The 20,341-nt window shown below is 44.2% G+C and overlaps 1 protein-coding gene across 2 annotated transcripts; it reads left to right on the forward strand.

Annotated features, from left to right (window-relative positions):
* The first annotated feature begins 1,676 nt into the window (after positions 1-1,676).
* Positions 1,677-18,941, forward strand: LOC119654574 (procathepsin L-like). 2 transcript variants are annotated; one of them, XM_038060028.1, is made up of 3 exons: positions 1,677-1,793; positions 17,796-17,884; positions 17,947-18,941. In XM_038060028.1, the coding sequence occupies exons 2-3, from the start codon at positions 17,801-17,803 to the stop codon at positions 18,904-18,906; spliced, it is 1,044 nt and encodes a 347-aa protein (XP_037915956.1). In that variant the 5' UTR covers positions 1,677-1,793; positions 17,796-17,800; the 3' UTR covers positions 18,907-18,941. The 2 variants fall into 2 exon arrangements, with proteins under 2 accessions (XP_037915956.1, XP_037915957.1); XM_038060029.1 differs by lacking the exon at positions 1,677-1,793 and adding an exon at positions 12,289-12,389.
* The last annotated feature ends 1,400 nt before the right edge of the window (positions 18,942-20,341 follow it).

Here is a 20,341-nt window from a genome sequence, read left to right on the forward strand (position 1 = left end):
CATAGCCAATCAGTCGAAACCCAGTTGACTTTGCGACGATCAATGTGCTGCCGATGACAAGTTGATAATAGTTGCATAAATCTACTAACCTTTCACCATTCTTGTTATAGTCAGCAAGGCCATGCTACTCCTTTGCTTTATCGGAAGAGGTGTTCTCAGAGCCCACCAGGGCCTTCTGATCACCTACCACCATCGCAATGTTACCTGTAGGAAGCCTTTCCTGAGCTATGTAGATTTATTTATATCGTAGTAGTCTGCTTCTCGATTACATCGAAAATCTGGACTGGAATCTTACAGGCAAGATCTTATCGAAAACCTGCTCCCAAATGCTGAGAGCGAGCCATGCGGTATTATTGAGATGTGTGCACAGGAATCAATCAACAACCGTTTCCAATTCCCAGCAGGTCGTTCTAGAGCGCAAATCAGTGTGGGAGGAATGCAAACTTCTCGCAGCAACTTGAAGTACACTGTTTAGGATAAGTGAGGGATCCTAAGTCCACAACCACTTGTTGTTGGACCGGACCAAATGGAGAGCAACTTACTCCCACGTCTCTTTGGTCCGCGGATCCCTCGTTGGGGGCATGGCACCCAAGCATTACAAAAATTATAGGACAAACGGTTTCGTCCAGGGCAGAGACAACTCTTCAGACGCTGCCTCACCTCTGCCCTGGGAGCAGCGTGACCGTGAGTGGCATCAGATGGAAAACGCTCCTTTATATTTTCAGGAAAACACGCCAAGGGTGCGAATTATATCCAATCGAAACCAATAGTTTGAGCCTGAGCTGGCTAAAGCTAAATAAATTGTTTAAGATAAGTGAGGGATCCTAAGTCCACAACCACTTGTTGTTGGACCGGACAGGGCAGAGGTGAGGCAGCGTCTGAAGAGTTGCCTCTGCCCTGGACGAAACCGTTTGTCCTATAATTTTTGAAGTACACTGTCAAAAGCCGTCAGCGAATTCACGTAAGTGTGGGCGACGCGCTATTCCCCACATAGGGGTTTATGGAATGGTTTTTATATAGAGAAACAATTCAACCAACTCAAACAGCACAATTAGAATTAGAAAAAATTAGCTAATTAGAAAATAACATATCAATAAATTTGCTTGTATCACTCCCTATTTATCAATCTCCACAGGAACTTGACGATAAACCACCTCATAAAGATACATATGTGTTTGTCAGCCCCTGCAGCTATATGAATCATAGGCATTAAATTGGTATGTAAATGTCTTACTGCTTTGAATACTGATAAGCAAATAAATCTGTAAAGCAACATTGTTATGTTGCGCTAAGGCTATTGGACTGTTCGTACCCTCACGGAACTCCTTCGAAGCATAACAGGAAAAGTTACATTTTTCTAGATAATACACTTTCATTGCCAGACATAAGTTTAGTATAAATATAGTCTGCAAAATGTTACATAACACCATATTTACACATTAAGCATAGATTTCCCAGGTGAAATTCTACCCCAGAACGCAAACTTCTCCAAACGAAGTTGTTTAAATTTATACGTTAAGAGTTCGTAAATATCTCCCATGGTGTCTTCATTATTGTGAAAGTAGGATTAAAAGAAATGCTGGCGAATTCCTTGTTTAGTCGCACTGATAACGCGAATATTATATAAAGTATGCAAGGGAGGAGGAAATTTTTCGAGATAATTTTTTCATCGCGATCAGAAAAACTATATAAGACCAAAGCAAATGGTGTGGGGCGCTTTCACAGAAATTCGCCTCTTAAATATGTTAGACTCTCTAGTGGTCGTTTAGATATACATTTAGTGATTCTAGAAGGTAATTTGAAAAATGGTTTCTAATAAGTGAAAATCGGGATTGAAGTGAGCTTCCAAAGGACATTACTTATGCGGTAGGGTTGACGCACCAAAATGGATACGCTAGTGCCTATGCGGTGTAGTGACTTCTCCTGTTCAGTTATAGTGAAATCAACTGAAGGACTAGCAGAATACCCATAGTTCCATGCTGAATGTGTGAATGTAATTAGTGGCTAAGCTTAAGCTATTCAGTTTTCCCATGAACAGTGTATTTGATGATATCAAGTAAAAATGCCTTGAATAGTACCTTGAAAGTGGGAGGCAAATCGAATAGTAGTTCAGAATTACACACATGAGTGTAAAATATATGGTCTATTTTCCACTATATCATATATTCGCTGAAAATATACCATCAACAACTCTTTCAGACCCCTCTTATGTGTTTCACTCGTGTAAGCACCTCCACCACATTTCTCCAAATTTGTTTTGTAGTTTTGCATCATGTGAGTCTCGAGTAATCCAACCATTTGCTTTTCTCTGAAAATGTGTACTACAGATCAGCGACTCGATACCTATTCAATGAATAAATGACAAATGCAAATTCAACCAATTATATAACGTTGCAATTCCATTGAGAAATGGATGCAACTCGTTGTAATTAAGAAAATATTAGTAGGCTTCAGATCGTTATTCTGTTTACGCATCAGTCGACTCATCGAGCATCAATTTCTTCAACTTTTTTAACTACCCTGAAAATTGTTTCTTTTTTTCGATACAGCAAGCATTAGTAATAATTTTATGCAAGTCGCTCATTTCACAGACTTAAATCACCAAAAGTAAACTGGTTGAACCAACAACTGACTGAGGATTGACAATAATACCAAACACATTAACACATACTCCAAACTGTATCGGACGCTATGGTTTCACGGTAAAACTTATGTTCTTTGATCATTTTTAATGAGACTATGCTTCAACTTAAAAATCATCATACCTAATACTGCCCAAATGAAAAACCTGTAGCAGCAGGGGCAAGCACAAAGATACGCACAAACACCTATGATGCAATTAAAATTCAAGAGAGCTCAACTATCCAGATACCTTCTTCTTTTTCTTCAGCCTTTGTCCCGTTCACAAGCGAGGTCGGCTCATCGTGATCGGTTTCGCCATTTGGCTCTATCGAATGCCTGATCTGGGTGCAATCTTGAGGCTTTTAAATCCCCATCCAGCGTATCAAGCCACCGTTGTTTCGGCCTATTTTTTGGTCGTTTGTCATCGACTTCGATGTTCAGATCAATCAATTGCGTAACCATACCCTCAAAGACGCCTCCCTCGCAATTTTTCCATGATCGGTGCAACCCCATAACGATCGCGAATATTCTCATTTCATCATCATCAACGGCGGAACAACCGGTATCCGGTCTAGGTCTGCCTTAATAAGGAACTCCAGACATCCCGGTTTTGCTCCGAGGTCCACCAATTCGATATCCCTAAAAGCTGTCTGGCGTCCTGACCTACGCCATCGCTCCATCTTAGGCAGGGTCTGCCTCATCTTCTTTTTCTACCATAGATATTGCCCTTATAGACTTTCTGGGTGGGATCATCCTCATCCATACGGATTAAGTAACCCGCCCACCCTAACCTATTGAGCCGGATTTTATCCACAACCGATCGGTATCACTCATAGATTTCGTCGTTATGTAGGCTACGGAATCGTTCATCCTCATGTAGGGGCCAACAATTTTTCGAAGGATTCTTCTCTCGAACGAGGCCAAGAGTTCGCAATTTTTCTTGCTAAGAACCCAAGTTTCCGAGGAATACATGAGGACTGGCAAGATCATAGTCTTGTACAGTAAGAGCTTTGACCCTATGGTGAAACGTTTCGAGCGGAACAGTTTTTGTAAGCTGAAATAATCGGTTTGATGTTGTTGGTTGGTTCGTCTTCAGTGCTGACGTTGCCACCATATATTTTGTCTTGCCTTCATTGATGTGCAGCCCAAGATCTCGGGCCGCCAGCTCGATCTGAATGAAGGCAGTTTCTACGTCTCGGGTGGTTCTTCCCATGATGTCGATATCGTCAGCATAGGCCAGTAGTTGGGTGGATTTAAAGAGGATCGTACCTCTTGAATTTACCTCAGCATCACGGATCACTTTCTCGAGGGCCAGGTTAAAGAGGACGCATGATAGGGCATCCCCTTGTCGTAGACCGTTGTTGATGTCGAATGGTATTGAGAGTGATCCTGCTGCTATCTTCTGGCCTCGCACATTGGTCAGGGTCAGCCTAGTCAGTCTCATTAGTTTCGTCGGGATACCGAATTCTCTCATGGCCGTGTACAGTTTTACCTTGGCTATGCTATCATAGGCGGCTTTAAAGTCAATGAATAGATGGCGCAACTGTTGCCCATATTCCAAAAGTTTTTCCATCGCCTGCCGCACAGAGAAAATCTGATTTGTTGCTGATTTGCCTGGAGTGAAGCCTCTTTAGTATGGGCCAATGATGCTCTGGGCGTAAGGGGCTATCCGGCCTAGCAAGATAGCGGAGAATATCTTATAGATGGTACTCAGCGACGTAATACCTCTATAATTGCTGCACTCCGTGATATCTCCCTCTTTATGTATGAGACAGATAATGCCTCGTTGCCAATCGTCAGGCATTGGTTCGCTGTCCCATACCTTGAGCACAAGTTGATGAACCACTTGGTGTAACTGGTCGCCTCCTGCCGATTTATGATTTTTTAGCTGATGAATTGCACGGACTGTTTCTCCTAAACTTGATGGTGGCAGTATTTGTCCGTCGACTTCAGTTGGCGGGACCTCCAACTCGCCGATGTTCTGGTTGTCGGATGAGCGGCAGAATGAGCATCGAGGTGTATAAGGCTTCATCCTGCTGACTTGTTGGTAGAACTTCCGCGCCTGGTGCGGTTGCTCCCTGTACTTTTCTAGTTCACAGACTTGTTGGTTCTCCCAGGCTTCCTTTTTCCGTCTATGAAGTCGCTTCTCCGCTCGACGGAGTTCGTGATAAGTCTCTGCGCGTGCACGCGTTCTTTGAGAATGCAACATCATCAAACCAGCCGTTCCGACTCCTTTTGAGGCTGGGGCAAAGTATGTTTGAGGCGATATCCATGATAACGTTCTTCGGGTGGTTGTGAAGATCATTTGTTGATGCTTCATCTCCAGGTCCTCTGTTGACTGCGGTCATTGCGGCATCCATTTTGCTCTTATAGATGTCGCGGAGGGCTGTGTTGTGGATGGCTTCAGTGTTAACTCTCACCTGATTGCCAGAGGGGATCCTAGGTGGTACTGTTATTCGAGCTCGGAGCGCCATGACGACGAGATAGTGATCCGAGTCTATATTGGCCCCCCTATATGTTCTAACATTCATCAAGGCTGAGAGGTGGCCGTCTGGAGAGGCCCACGTATGTTTGTGGACCGATTTCCGCACAAACCAAGTACTTCCAACAACCATTTTTCGTGTGACACTGCTAACTGAATAATCCGCAGTCCGTTATCATTTGTATTTTCGTGTAAGCTATGGTAGCCAACGTATCGCCTGAATACGGGCTCCTTCCCTACTTGGCTGTTAAAATCCCCAAGTATGATTTTGATATCATATCTGGGACAGGCTTCGAGGGCAGTAGAACGAACTGCCTCGTAAAAGGTATCCTTCTCCGACTCTGCAGTCTCTTCTGTAGGGGCGTGAACGTTATTGAGGCTTATATTTCTAAAAAGGCCTTGCAAGCGCAGAGTACGTAGCCGTTCGCTTATGTTTTCAAAGCCGATAACAATAGGTTTCACTTTTTGGCTGACTAAGAAACCTACTCCGAGCACATGGTTTACTGGATGGCCGCTATAATATATGGTGTAGTGGCTCTTCTCCAGGAAACCGGTCCCTGTCCATCGTATCTCTTGCAACGCTGTTATATCAGCCCTATATTGGGACAGGGTATGGTAGCTGCTCGTCAGCTTTATCTCTGTACAGGGAGCGCACGTTCCATGAGAAAATGCGCAAATCGTTATTGCGTTGTCGTTGCCGGGTCCGTCGTTGCATAATCCGTCCAGTCCGAGGCTCCTGTTGTGGCTTCGTAGCAAGTTGTTTTCCGTGTACGGTTGTCAGCCCTACCCAACCCCCAACCTGGAGGACCAGTCGGTACAATTTGTCCCGTTTTTAGGCGCGGGAGACTCGCCTTCATCTTTCTCCGTCTGCAGCTTTTCGTTAAGAAAGAGCTCCCAGCGATCACCACGTGGAGGTGGAGATAGGGTTAGGTAGTAGAGCTGTTGGTGTTGGTTCAGCAGGCATTTCCCAGGTTTTATGCTCCATCGTGAGTACCAATCCACGTTTCACCCTGGGACCTGTACTACCATTTGACCACATTTCTACAGCCTTTGTCCCGTTCACAAGCGGGGTTGGCTCGTAGTGATCGTTTTCATCATTTGGTTTTATGAAAAGCCTGATCCGGATGCAATCGCGAGTCTTTCAAATCACCATCCATCCCAGTTGTTCAGGCCGGCCTTTTGGTCGCTTACTATCGATTTCGATATTCAGAGCAATCTTGGAGAGTGAGTTCTCGTTAGCACGAATTGCGTGACCATACCATCAAAGACGCCTCCCTCGCAATTTTTCCACGATCGGTGCAACCCCATAACGATCGCGAATATCCTCATTTCGGATGTGATCAAAACGTGTCACGCCACTAGTCCAACGTAACATCTTCGTCTCCATTACTGCAAGATGCCGTTCATTGTCTTTTATAGTTGGCCGACACTCAGAACCATAGAGAGCGGCAGGACGGACAACATTGCGGTAAATTTTAGATTTAAGACGTTCGTTGATACGTCGATCACAAAGAACACTAGTTGTGGAACGCCACTTCATCTAGGTTGCGTTAATGCGTGAAGCAATTTCATAACGCAGTTCTCCATTGGCTGACAGGCTTGACCCGAGGTATTTAAATCACTCAGTTCTGGACAGATCACTGCCGCTGACAGTGATTATGCCTGTTTCATGGGGAATTGCAGAAATGCAATGTAAAGAGAGCGATGCTTCTCACTGTGTTTCTCCATGAGTAACCGCGCAACGTGTATTGCTTAGTTCCGCAGTTTTCGACAAATCCGGCTTGATTCACGGTTATTTCAACGATTTCGCGAATACGGTTGTCAAGTTTGCGTTCAAAAATCTTCATGTTATGGGAAAGTAAAAGCATCGGACGATAATTTGAACATTCTGCTGAACTACCTATTGGAACAGTGGTACTTTCTTGCCAGTCAGATGGTGTTCTTCCTTCCTAAATAATCCGACTAAAGAATTCACTGAGCCACAGTGCTGGGTTCCAGCTCTTCGCTTTCCAGAGCTCAGATGCGATGTCGTCAGGTCCTGTGGCTTTCCCCGATTTCATTCGTTACCAGATACAATTAACCTTATATTTGATCCTTAATTTTTCATAAAGACGAGGCTTCAAGCCATTTTGCTCATTTGCTTTATAGCCATGTTCAGAGAGCATGGAACTTCTCTTATTCAAATCAGATAATCAAAATACCGAGATTGAAAGTTTCTCACTGGTAGGAATTTCCCTGTGCCTTCAATTAAAATTACAAGAATTAAATTGAAAACTTTTTATTGGAAAATATAAAATAAATTGCGTGTTAGTGAATTTTTCCACAAAGGTAATGCTCCGCTAACTCCGAAGCACTTAACACTACTTGTGACGAATTCGGATACTAAGGAACTCGCTGAACTCCGAAGGTAAAAGGTAAAAAATATCCTGGTTCCAGATTTACATAGTCTTAATTTAGAAATCGATATAGAGCAAGCGTAGCTAAGATCTAAACTTCGCATCCTGATCTAAAATCAACCGTAAAATGTTGATATGGTCCATGCAGGAAAATCCGAAGCGAAAACCAGCCTGCTCTCCGTCCATCAAGCTTCGAGATGTCCTTTCATGCGTTTAAGAATTATTTTAGCTAATATGCTGGTGACAGCAGGAACCACACAGATACCCCTCTAATTATCACACTTAAAACACGTGCCCTTCTTTGGAATCTTCCTATTCAGTCGGAAGGTCTCGAATTCGTAAGATTTCCATACGAGCGGAAGCAACAGATTTGCAATAACCGCAAGTGCAACGATAAATAATTCTGCGGAGAGACCGTCAAACCCAGCGGCTTTACTTCGTTTGAGTGCATTCATCATCATCGTCAACGGCGCAACAACCGGTATTCGGTCTAGGCCTGCCTTAATAAGGAACTCCAGACATCCCAGTTTTGCGCCGAGGTCCATCAATTCGATATCCCTAAAATCTGTCTGGCGTCCTGACCTACGCCATCGCTCCATCTCAGGCAGGGTCTGCCTCGTCTTCTTGTTCTACCATAGATATTGCCCTTATAGACTTTCTGGGTGGGATCATCCTCATCCATACGGATTAAGTAACCCGCCCACCCTAACCTATTGAGCCGGATTTTATCCACAACCGATCGGTCGTGGTATCACTCATAGATTTCGTCGTTATGTAGGCTACGGAATCGCTCATCCTCATGTAGGGGCCAACAATTTTTCGGAGGATTCTTCTCTCGAACGAGGCCAAGAGTTCGCAATTTTCCTTGCTAAGAACCCAAGTTTCCGAGGAATACATGAGGACTGGCAAGATCATAGTCTTGTACAGTAAGAGCTTTGACCCTATGGTGAAACGTTTCGAGCGGAACAGTTTTTGTAAGCTGAAATAGGCGGTTTGATGTTGTTGGTTGGTTCGTCTTCGGTGCTGACGTTGCCACATTGTCTTGCCTTCATTGATGTGCAGCCCAAGATCTCGCGCCGCCAGCTCGATCTGAATGAAGGCAGTTTGTACGTCTCGGGTGGTTCTTCCCATGATGTCGATATCGTCAGCATAGGCCAGTAGTTGGGTGGATTTAAAGAGGATCGTACCTCTTGCATTTACCTCAGCATCACGGATCATTTTCTCGAGGACCAGGTTAAAGAGGACGCATGATAGGGCATCCCCTTGTCGTAGACCGTTGTTGATGTCGAATGGTCTTGAGAGTGATCCTGCTGCTATTTTCTGGCCTCGCACATTGGTCAGGGTCAGCCTAGTCAGTCTCATTAGTTTCGTCGGGATACCGAATTCTCTCATGACCGTGTACAGTTTTACCCTGGCTATGCTATCATAGGCGGCTTTAAAGTCGATGAACAGATGGTGCAACTGTTGTCCATATTCCAAAAGTTTTTCCATCGCTTGCCGCACAGAGAAAATCTGATTTGTTGCTGATTTGCCTGGAGTGAAGCCTCTTTGGTATGGGCCAATGATGCTCTGGGCGTAAGGGGCTATCCGGCCTAGCAAGATAGCGGAGAATATCTTATAGATGGTACTCAGCGACGTAATACCTCTATAATTGCTGCACTCCGTGATATCTCCCTCTTTATGTATGAGACAGATAATGCCTCGTTGCCAATCGTCAGGCATTGATTCGCTGTCCCATACCTTGAGCACAAGTTGATGAACCACTTGGTGTAACTGGTCGCCTCCTGCCGATTTATGTTTTTAACTGATGAATTGCACGGACTGTTTCTCCTAAACTTGATGGTGGCAGTATTTGTCCGTCGACTTCAGTTGGCGGGACCTCCAACTCGCCGACGTTCTGGTTGTCGGATGAGCGGCAGGATGAACATCGAGGTGTATAAGGCTTCATCCTGCTGACTTGTTGGTAGAACTTCCGCGCCTGGTGCGGTTGCTCCCTATACTTTTCTAGTTCACAGACTTGTTGGTTCTCCCAGGCTTCCCAGGTGGAGAAGCGACTACATAGACGGCTATGAAGTCGCTTCTCCGCGCGACGGAGTTCGTGATAAGTCTCTGCGCGTGCACGCGTTCTTTGAGAATGCAACATCATCAAACCAGCCGTTCCGACTCCTTTTGAGGCTGAAGCAAAGTATGTTTGAGGCGGTATCCATGATAACGTTCTTCGGGTGGTTGTGAAGATCATTTGTTGATGCTTCATCTCCAGGTCCTCTGTGGACTGCGGTCATTGCGGCATCCATTTTGCTCTTATAGATGTCGCGGAAGGCTGTGTTGTGGATGGCTTCAGTGTTAACTCTCACCTGATTGCCAAAGGGGATCCTAGGTGGTATTGTTATTCGAGCTCGGAGCGCCATGACAACGAGATAGTGATGACCTAAGAAACCCCCTATATGTTCGACATTCATCAAGGCTGAGAGGTGGCGGCGTTCGATCAACACATGGTCAATTTGGTTGAAAGTGATCCCATCTGAAGAGGCCCACGTATGTTTGTGGACCGATTTCCGCACAAACCAGGTACTTCCAACAACAATTTTTCGTGTGACACTGCTAATTGAATAATCCGCAGTCCGTTATCATTTGTATTTTCGTGTAAGCTATGGTAGCCAACGTATCGCCTGAATACAGGCTCCTTCCCTACTTGGCTGTTAAAATCCCCAAGTATGATTTTGATATCATATCTGGGACAGGCTTCGAGGGTCCGTTCTACTGCCTCGAAGGTATTCTTCTCCGACTCTGCAGTCTCTTCTGTAGGGGCGTGAACGTTAATGAGGCTTATATTTCTAAATTTGCCTTGCAAGCGCAGAGTACGTAGCCGTTCGCTTATGTTTTCAAAGCCGATAACAATAGGTTTTACTTTTTGGCTGACTAAGAAACCTACTCCGAGCACATGGTTTACTGGATGGCCACTATAATATATGCTGTACCGGCTCTTCTCCAGGAAACCGGTCCCTGTTCAATGCATTTCCAGTAACGCTGTTACATCAGCCCTAAATTGGGTCAGGGTATCGGCTAGTTGCTTATCAGCTTCTTCTCTGTACAGGGAGTACACGTTCCATGATAAAATGCTCAAATCGTTATTCCGTTGTCACAGCCGGGTTCGTCGTTGCATAATCCGTCCAGTCCGAGGCTCCTGTTGTGGCTTCGTAACAAGTTGTTTTCCGTGTACGGTTGTTAGCCCTACCCAACCCCCAACCTGGAGGACCAGTCGGTACTATTTGTCCCGTTTTTAGGCGCGGGAGACTCGTCTTCATCTTTCTCCGTCTGCAGCTTTTCGTTAAGAAAGAGCTCCCAGCGATCACCACGTGGAGGTGGAGATAGGGTTAGGTAGTAGAGCTGTTGGTGTTGGTTCAGCAGGCATTTCCCAGGTTTTATGCTCCATCGTGAGTACCAATTCACGTTTCACCCTGGGACCTGTACTACCATTTGACCGCATTTCTACAGCCTTTGTCCCGTTCACAAGCGGGGTTGGCTCGTAGTAATCGTTTTCATCATTTGGTTTTATGAAAAGCCTGATCAGGATGCAATCGCGAGTCTTTCAAATCACCATCCATCCCAGTTGTTCAGATATTCAGAGCAATCTTGGAGAGTGAGTTCTCGTTAGCACGAATTGCGTGACCATACCATCAAAGACGCCTCCCTCGCAATTTTTCCACGATCGGTGCAACCCCATAACGATCGCGAATATCCTCATTTCGGATGGGATCAAAACGTGTCACGCCACTAATCCAACGTAACATCTTCGTCTCCATTACTGCAAGATGCCGTTCATTGTCTTTTATAGTCGGTCAACACTCAGAACCATAGAGGGCGACAGGACGGACAACATTGCGGTAAATTTTACATTTGAGCCGTTCGTTGATACGTCGATCACAAAGAACACTAGTTGTGGAACGCCACTTCATCTAGGTCGCATTAACGCATGAAGCAATTTCATAACGCAGTTCTCCATTGGCTGACAGCGTTGACCCGAGGTATTTAAATCACTCAGTTTTGGACAGATCACTGCCGCTGACAGTGATTGTGCCTGTTTCATGGGGAATTGCAGAAATGCAATGTAAAGAGAGCGATGCCTCTCACTGTGTTTCTCCATGAGTAACCGCGCAACGTGTATTGCTTAGTTCCGCAGTTTTCGACAAATCCGGCTTGATTCGCAGTTATTTCAACGATTTCGCGAATACGGTTGTCAAATATACGTTCAAAAATCTTCATATTATGGGAAAGTAAAAGCATCGGACGATAATTTGAACATTCTGCTGAACTACCTTTCTTTTTCCATATTGGGACAGTGGTACTTTCTTGCCAGTCAGATGGTGTTCTTCCTTCCTAAATAACCCGACTAAAGAATTCACTGAGCCACAGTGCTGGGTTCCAGCTCTTCGCTTTCCAGAGCTCAGATGCGATGTCGTCAGGTCCTGTGGCTTTCCCCGATTTCATTCGTTACCAGATACAATTAACCCTATATTTGATCCTTAATTGTTCATAAAGACGAGGCTTGAAGCCATTTTGCTCATTTGCTTTATAGCCATGTTCAGAGAGCATAGAACTTCTCGTATTCAAATCAGATAATCAAAATACCGAAATTGAAAGTTTCTCACTGGTAGGAATTTCCCTGTTCAAGGATTGAAATAACACACGAGAATTGATAGCACGTAGAAATCTTTCGCCTTCAATTAAAATTACAAGAATTAAATTGAAAACTTTTTATTGGAAAATATAAAATAAATTGCGTGTTAGTGAATTTTTCCGCAAAGGTAATGCTCCGCTAACTCCGAAGCACTTAACTACTTGTGACGAATTCGGATACTAAGGAACTCGCTGAACTCCGAAGGTAAAAGGTAAAAAATATCCTGTTTCTAGATTTACATAGTCTTGATTTAGCTAAGATCTTAACTTCGCATCCTGATCTAAAATCAATCGTAAAATGTTGATATGGTCCATGCAGGAAAATCCGAAGCGAAAACCAGCCTGCTCTCCGTCCATCAAGCTTCGAGATGTCCTTTGATGCGCTTAAGAATTATTTTAACTAATATGCTGGTGACAGCAGGAACCACACAGATACCCCTCTAATTATCACACTTAAAACAGGTGCCCTTTTTTGGAATCTTCGCCATGATTCCCTTCTCCCATTCTGTCGGAAGGTCTCGAATTCGTAAGATTTCCATACGAGCGGAAGCAGCAGATTTGCAATAACCGCAAGTGCAACGATAAATAACTTTGCGGAGAGACCGTCAAACCCAGCGGCTTTACTTCGTTTGAGTGCATTCATCATCATCATCAGCGGCGCAACAACCGGTATCCGGTCTAGGCCTGTCTAGGCCTGTCTAGGCCTGCCTTAATAAGGAACTCCAGACATCCCAGTTTTGCGCCGAGGTCCACCAATTCGATATCCCTAAAATCTGTCTGGCGTCCTGACCTACGCCATCGCTCCATCTCAGGCAGGGTCTGCCTCGTCTTCTTTTTCTACCATAGATATTGCCCTTATAGACTTTCTGGGTGAGATCATCCTCATCCATACGGATTAAGTGACCCGCCCACCGTAATCGCTCATAGATTTCGTCGTTATGTAGGCTACGGAATCGTTCATCCTCATGTAGAGGACCAAAAATTTTTCGGAGGATTCTTCTCTCGAACGAGGCCAAGAGTTCGTATTTTTTGTTTGCTAAGAACCCAAGTTTCCGAGGAATTCATGAGAACTGGCAAGATCATTGTCTTGTACAGTAAGAGCTTTGACCCTATGATGAAACGTTTCGAGCGGAACAGTTTTTATAAGCTGAAATAGGCTCTTTTGGCTGGCAACAACCCTGGGCGGATTTCATCATCGTAGCTGTTATCGGTTGTGATTTTCGACTCCTATCTAAATTGGTTTCGTTTGACCAGTGCGGTTTGATGTTGTTAGTTTGTTGGCTTTTGGTGCTGACGTGGCCACCATATACTTTGTCTTGCCTTCATTAATATGCAGCCGAAGATCTCGCGGGACCTGCTCGATCTGGATGAAGGCGGTTTGCACGTCTCGGGTGGTTCTTCCCATGATGTCAATATTGTCAGCATAAGCTAGTAGTTGGGTGGGCTTAAACACGATTATACCTCTTGGATTTACCTGAGCATCATGGATCTTTTTTCCAAGGCCAGGCTATCCGGCCTAGCAAGACTGATTATAGCTATCTTATAGATGGAACTCAGCAACGTCATACCTCTATAATTGCTGCACTGTGTGATATCTCCCTTTTTATGTATGAGACAGATGATGCCGCCTCTTTCCCAGTCGTCAAGCATTGATTCTCTATCCCATGCCTTGAGCACAAGTTGATGAGCCATTTGGTGTAATTGGTCGCCTCCATATTTAACCAATTCGACTGTAATTCCTTAGGCTCCTGGCGACTTATATTTTTAAACCTATGAATTGCACGGACTGTTTCTTCTATACTTGATGGTGGCAATATTTATCCGTCGTCTTCAGTTGGCGAGACCTCTAACTCGCCGATGTTCTGGTTGTTCAGTAGTTCATCAAAGTACTCAACCTATCGCCCCAATATGCCCATTTTGTCGGAAGTCCGATTTCCCTCTTTGTCTCAGCAGGATGAACATCGAGGTATGTAAGGGTTCATCCTGCTGACTTGTTGGTAAAATTTCCGCGCCTGCTGCGGTTGCTTCCTGTATTTTTCGAGTTCACAGACTTGTTGGTTCTCCCAGGCATCCTTTTTCCGTCCGTGAAGTCGCTTCTCCGCTCGGCGGAGTTCGTGATAAGTCTCCATGCGTGCCTGCGTCCTTTGAGAATCCAGCATTACTCGGTATGCAGCATTCTTCCGTTCCATAGCTAGCTTAGATTCATCGTCAAACCAGCCGTTCCTACTCTTTTTGCGACCCAAATAGATACTTTGTGGGCGTATTTATGATAACCTTCTTTAGGTGATTGTGAAGATCATTTGTTGATGCTTCATCTCCAGGATCTCTGTTGACTGCGGTTATTACGGCATCCATTTCCCTCTTATAGGTGTTGCCGAAAGCTGTATTGTGGATCGCGTCAGTGTTAACTCTCGCCTGATTGTCAGAGGGGATTCTGGATGGTGTTGTTATTCGAGCTCGAAACACCATGACAACGAAATAGTGATCCGAATCTATATTGGCCCCCCTATATGCTGAGAGGTGGCGGCGTCGTCAATTTGGTTGAAAGTGGTCCCGTTTGGAGAGGCCCACGTATATTTGTGGACCGCTTTCTGCGCAAACCAGGTACTTCCAACAACCATTTCTTGTGACACTGCTAATTGAATAATCCGCAGTCCGTTATCATTTGTATTTTGGTGTAAGCTACGGGAGCCAACGCATCGACTGAATACGGGCTCCTTCTCTATCTCTCCTATCCTTCTGCAACCCGGCAGTCTCCTCTGTAGGGTGTGAACGTTAATGAGGCTTATATTTCTAAATTTGCCTTGCAGGCGCAGATTGCATAGCCCTTCGCTTATGTTTTCAAAGCCGATAACAGGTTTCATTTTTTGGCTGACTAAGAAACCTACTCCGAGCACATGGTTTACTGGATGGCCGCTAAAATATATGGTGTAGTGACTCTTCTCCAGGAAACCGATCCCTGTCCAACGTATCTCCTGTAACGCTGTTACATCAGCCCTATATTGGAACAGGGTATCGGCTAGCTGCTTGGCAACTTCATCTCTGTACAGGGAGCGCACATTCCACGAGAAAATGCGCAAATCGTTATTCCTTTATCGTTGCCAGGTTCGTCGTTGTACTATCCGTCCAGTCCGAGGCTCCTGTTGTGGCTTCGTAACGAGTTGTTGTCCGTGTAGAGTTGTCACCCCCACCCGAACCCCAACCTGGAGGACCAGTTGGTAAAATTTGTCCCTTTTTAGGCGCGAAAGACTCACCTCCATCCTTCTCCGTCTGCAGCTTTTCGTTAAGAAAGATCTCTCAGCGATCACCACGTGAAGGTGGAGGTAGGGTTTGGTAGTAGAGCTGTTGGTGTTATTTCAGCAGGCGTTCCCCAGGTTTTATGCTCCATCGTGGGTACCAGTCCACGTTTCGCCTTGGGATCTATACTACCCTTTGACCATGCTACGATATTATCAGGTTTTATGTCTCTTCGGCTTCAGTAGCGCTGAGAGTTACGTGCTGGTGGTTTCACGTGAGTACTCGCTGCAGTAGTATATTCCCACAGTCTTCTAAATACACCCTGCTGTGTTGGCTGAGGGGAATGTCCTAGCATTTTTCCGAAGTTTTTTATTCTCACGATACTTTTGTTAAAAACATTGAATGCGTTTTCTTGGTCAGAACTTGTTACTGAGAGAGGTCGGATATGACGTTTTTTTTTTTTTACTGGGAATAATTCAAAGAATGTTGTCTGAAACCTCCCTCTTTTATCACGATTCGGGACTAGCCTTGGAAGCAGGCCCGTAGAAGGAAAATCCGAGCCCGGTGTGAAAATTATGCCGAAAAATGGGGTACAGGATGAAAGCCATAAGAGTTTGGGTTAAGAATTTCTCGGGTACCCCTACTATCCCATTTTCCATAAAAATGTATACAATGGCCCCCTAAAAAAGTCCGGGGCCGGCGGGAATCTTTCCCTTTCCACCCGTCTCTCTTCAGACCTGCTTGGAAGACAATAGTAAATTATAGTACTATATTTAGAGTAGTGATTGGGAGCATAATTTTTTTCGAATTTGAATGAGTATTCCGGTATATCCGAGTCCTTTTTCGTCCAAATGGTTCGTGCATTAAAACTGTTCCAGAAATAATTGTTTGTTTTTCTTTTATTCGTTTCTACTCACTCTGCAGCCTTTATCAAATAATATTTAAATATAAGATAATAATTTGTCATTAAGCTTATAAATATGTTTTCCCCTATCTTGTATTTCGTATGATAAAGGCTTTGGGGTGAACTGGACAGTCCCGAATAAACAAAATATAAACAAGTCGGAAAACCGGAAGCTTGACACTTCAGGTATAAAAGGTTTTATGTTTCCCTTTGCGATGGGCATACCGCAGTTCTCCATGACCTGATAGCATTGACTATATCTCCGGTCAATGCTATCAGCCAATGGAGAACTGCGTAATGAAATTGTTTCATTCATTAATGAGACCTGGAAGTAGCGTTCCACAACTGGTGTTCTTTGTGATCGACATATCAACGGACGTCTCAAATCTAAAATTTGCCCCCATGTCGTCCGTCTGCCTCTCTCTATAGTTGTGAGTGTTGGCCGACTATAACAGACAATGAACGGCATCTTGCGGTAATGGAGACGAAGATGTTGCATTGGACTGGTGGCGTGACACGTTTTGACTACATCCGAAATGAGGATATCCGCGATCGATATGGGGTTGCATCGATCGTGGAGAAACTCCGAGGAAGGCGTCTTCGATAGTATAGTCACATAATTCGCGTTAACGAGAATTCACTTACCAAGATTGCTTTGAACGTCGAAGTTAATGGTAAGCGACCAAAAGGCCGGCCGAAACAACGGTGGCTTAATTCGATGGATGGGCAACTTCGAAATTGCATACGTTAATTATGACGTCAGCATCTTATTTGCATGGGTTTAAAAGCAGTAAATTCGCGCGAAATTGCTAGGTTTGAACTGCTATAACTTTGGCGTTAATGGCCAGATTCTCATGAAATTTGCCATGTATATGCGAAATATGCTGGTAGTCCTAGGATGAAGGGTGGTTTACCAGTAAATTTCTAAAAGTTGGTAATATACTATTAGTAAGTTTATTTGAACAGATATTGGAATGGGGCATATTTCGAGGCGTAGACTTCATCTAAGCCCACCATCCTGATTTTGTTTGGATTTTTGGGTTGGGTAGTTTCCGAAAATGAGTCCTGTCTCACTTTAAGTGCGTACATTTTGCTCCTTACTCGCGCCCTTTGCAATTCACAAACTGATGTCAGTTTTGGAAAGTACTAATCGTACTTTCATTTAATAGCCTACACGACCATACCCGATGATTTTGTTTAAATCCCCCCTTTCCATGTATGAGGAGCCCCCCTCTAAACTCCACCCAAATTTATGTCACTCACTATATGCATGGGATTTCGTAGTTCCCATTTATCCATCAAATTTCGTTCGGATCGGTTTTGCCGTTTTGGAGAAAAGTGCGTGTGACAGACAGACAGTGAATCGCTTTTAATATGGTTCTGCTTTACACAAAACCTTAAAAAAATATTTCCAAATGAAAAACATGCACTGCGAAGCTCAAATTAAATGCTTTAATTTGCTTCTCATATTTTCCAGACAAAATGAAAATCATTTTAGTTTTACTGGCGACAGTAGCGCTAAGCGCTTCTAATCTGCAATTGGTATCAGAATGGAATACGTTCAAGGTGAGCCTCTCTGCAATTATTACTTTTACGTAATTCTCATTTGAAATGTTGCTCCTCAACAGAGACGACACAACAAACAATACAAACCTATGGAGGATGTAATGCGGAAGAACAACTACTACCGAAATAAGGAACGGATAGCATCTCATAACTTCTTGTACAACCAAGGAGTATTCAACTTCAAACTAGGCATTAATCAATTCGCCGATTGGACTGAACAAGAATTCTACAACATCTTCCAATCGGCTCCGTCGACTTCTTACACATACCACAACACAACCGATCGCTGGATAGGAGGGTCCTTTAGTAAAGACACTTACGGTTGGAAGGAGCGCGACAAGAGGCAGGCCACCAAATATTTCTCCAAAGATTGGCGAACAGAAAGAGCTGTGAACCCGATCCGAGACCAGACAGTTCTAGGGAAGTCACAATGTAACGCAGGATGGGCTTTCGCAACTGTCGCTGCTTTGGAAGCACATGATTCCAAATATCCTTCCGGATTGCAACAATTTTCCGAACAAAATCTAATCGATTGCATCTCCAGAGAAATCGGTTGTGGCGGTATGACACCGAGGAATGGGTTTGAGTATGTCCTGGACAAAGGAAACATTAACAAACTAAGCAAGTATCCTTATGAAGGCGGTGCAAAGGAATGTCGATATGATGAGGAAGACTACGGGACGTCTGGAATTCAAATCGTGAACGTTATGCCCATGAATGAGGATCAATTATTGGAAACAGTGGCTGAAGAAGGCGTTGTCGTTGTTGGTTTTGATCCTTTGAATTTTTCGTTCATGTTCTATGCATCGGGAATCTATGACGAGCGCAGATGCAAGCAAGGAATTTCAAATCAGCTGCATTACATGAATATTGTTGGCTTTGAAGATGATCCTGAAGCTGGAAAGTACTGGATTGTGAGAAACTCTTTTGGAACATCATGGGGTGAATCGGGGTACATGAGGGTACCAAGGGACGCTAACATTTGTGGAATAGCATATCAACCGATATATTTGATTGTTTAGTCTATAAGTGTATTTCTGTAAATATAGAAAACTGAAACAAATGTGCTTTAATTCCTTCATAGCAGGTTTGAGAGGGTACCAAGAACCATAGCAAACCTAATACTCATCGACTATTTCGGACAAAATGGCAACAAAGAAACTAATTCTACTGTTGTGTAGGTATGTCGTTTTGTCCGGCTTGCTTATAGTTAGGAAAACCAAACAAGTCGGAAAACTGGAAGCTCGGTGCTTCAGGTACGAAAGGTTTTGTTTGTTTCTTGTGTGAGTATATTTGAGAACAGAACAACATTTCCGAAATGGGGTTTGTAAAATGCAAGCTGCAGCTTGGTTTATTGCGGTCCCTGGCCTCAACGATTCCTCCTTGATTATACTTACGTCTGCGCCCGGGTCGATGATCAACTCCACTTTCCATTGTGCCCCTACGTCTAGAGGAACCCGGACCAATAAAATTGCCTTATACGATGCATGAGTGTCCTATGCTAATTTTGTTGCTCGGATTTAACGATTTTACCCCGACCTTTTGGGAGTTTCCCTGAAGTCGGGATTCCCATTTTCCCCAGTTTCCCAGGTTTCGCTGTCCTGTTGCGTTCTCCCTGTTCTGTTATTTCTAGAGCCACTATCTTGCCCAGGGTAAGTTTGAACATTATAATTGTACCTTTTACATATGGTGCAATATGGTGTATTTAAAAAAAAAAATATTTTCAGCTCTGGCCAAGCTCTAGTCAATAAGGCGGATTTGCGCTCAATATAATTCGTAGTCATGTCGTGTTCTACGAATTATATAAAGGAGCACTCAACATCTGCGAGCCGCTACGGTCACGCTGCTCCCAGAGCAGAGGTGAGGCAGCGTCTGACGATTTGCCTCCGCCCTGGTAAGAAACCGTAAAGCCGTCATCGCTTGACATTTTTGTATTTTTTCGTTTGACCCATTCGTCGTATGTATGCCACTTTTTGTGACAAAAAGCACATGTTATATTTTTTGGGCCCTCTACGTTCCTGTCCCTCCATTGTCACTCGAAATCGCTAAACCTTCGTCAATGCTTGTCTGCATTGTACCATCGGTTTACATTGGCTCAAACGAAGAACATGGTAGGCACACTGGTCTGGCACTTTGTCGGAAATTACGCATTAGAATGTTAATTTTAATATAGTTGTCTATGACCTTTTCCCCTGGTCCGAGTTCAAACGATGTAAAGCAAATTGTCTCAATAGGGAACTTCGGACATCCCGGCTTTGCACCGAGGCCCACCTATTCGATATCCCTAACAGCTGTCAAAGTCTACCTCGTCTTATTTTTCTACCATATATATTGCCCTGAGAAACCTTCCGGGCTGTATCATCCTCATCCATACAGATTAAGTGACCCGCCCACCGCAACTTATAGAGCCCGACTTTCTCCACAACTGGATGGTGATGGTATCGCTGATAGATTTCG

This window comes from Hermetia illucens, chromosome 4 (genome assembly GCF_905115235.1).
Source record: "Hermetia illucens chromosome 4, iHerIll2.2.curated.20191125, whole genome shotgun sequence".
NCBI classification, from domain to species: domain Eukaryota; kingdom Metazoa; phylum Arthropoda; class Insecta; order Diptera; family Stratiomyidae; genus Hermetia; species Hermetia illucens.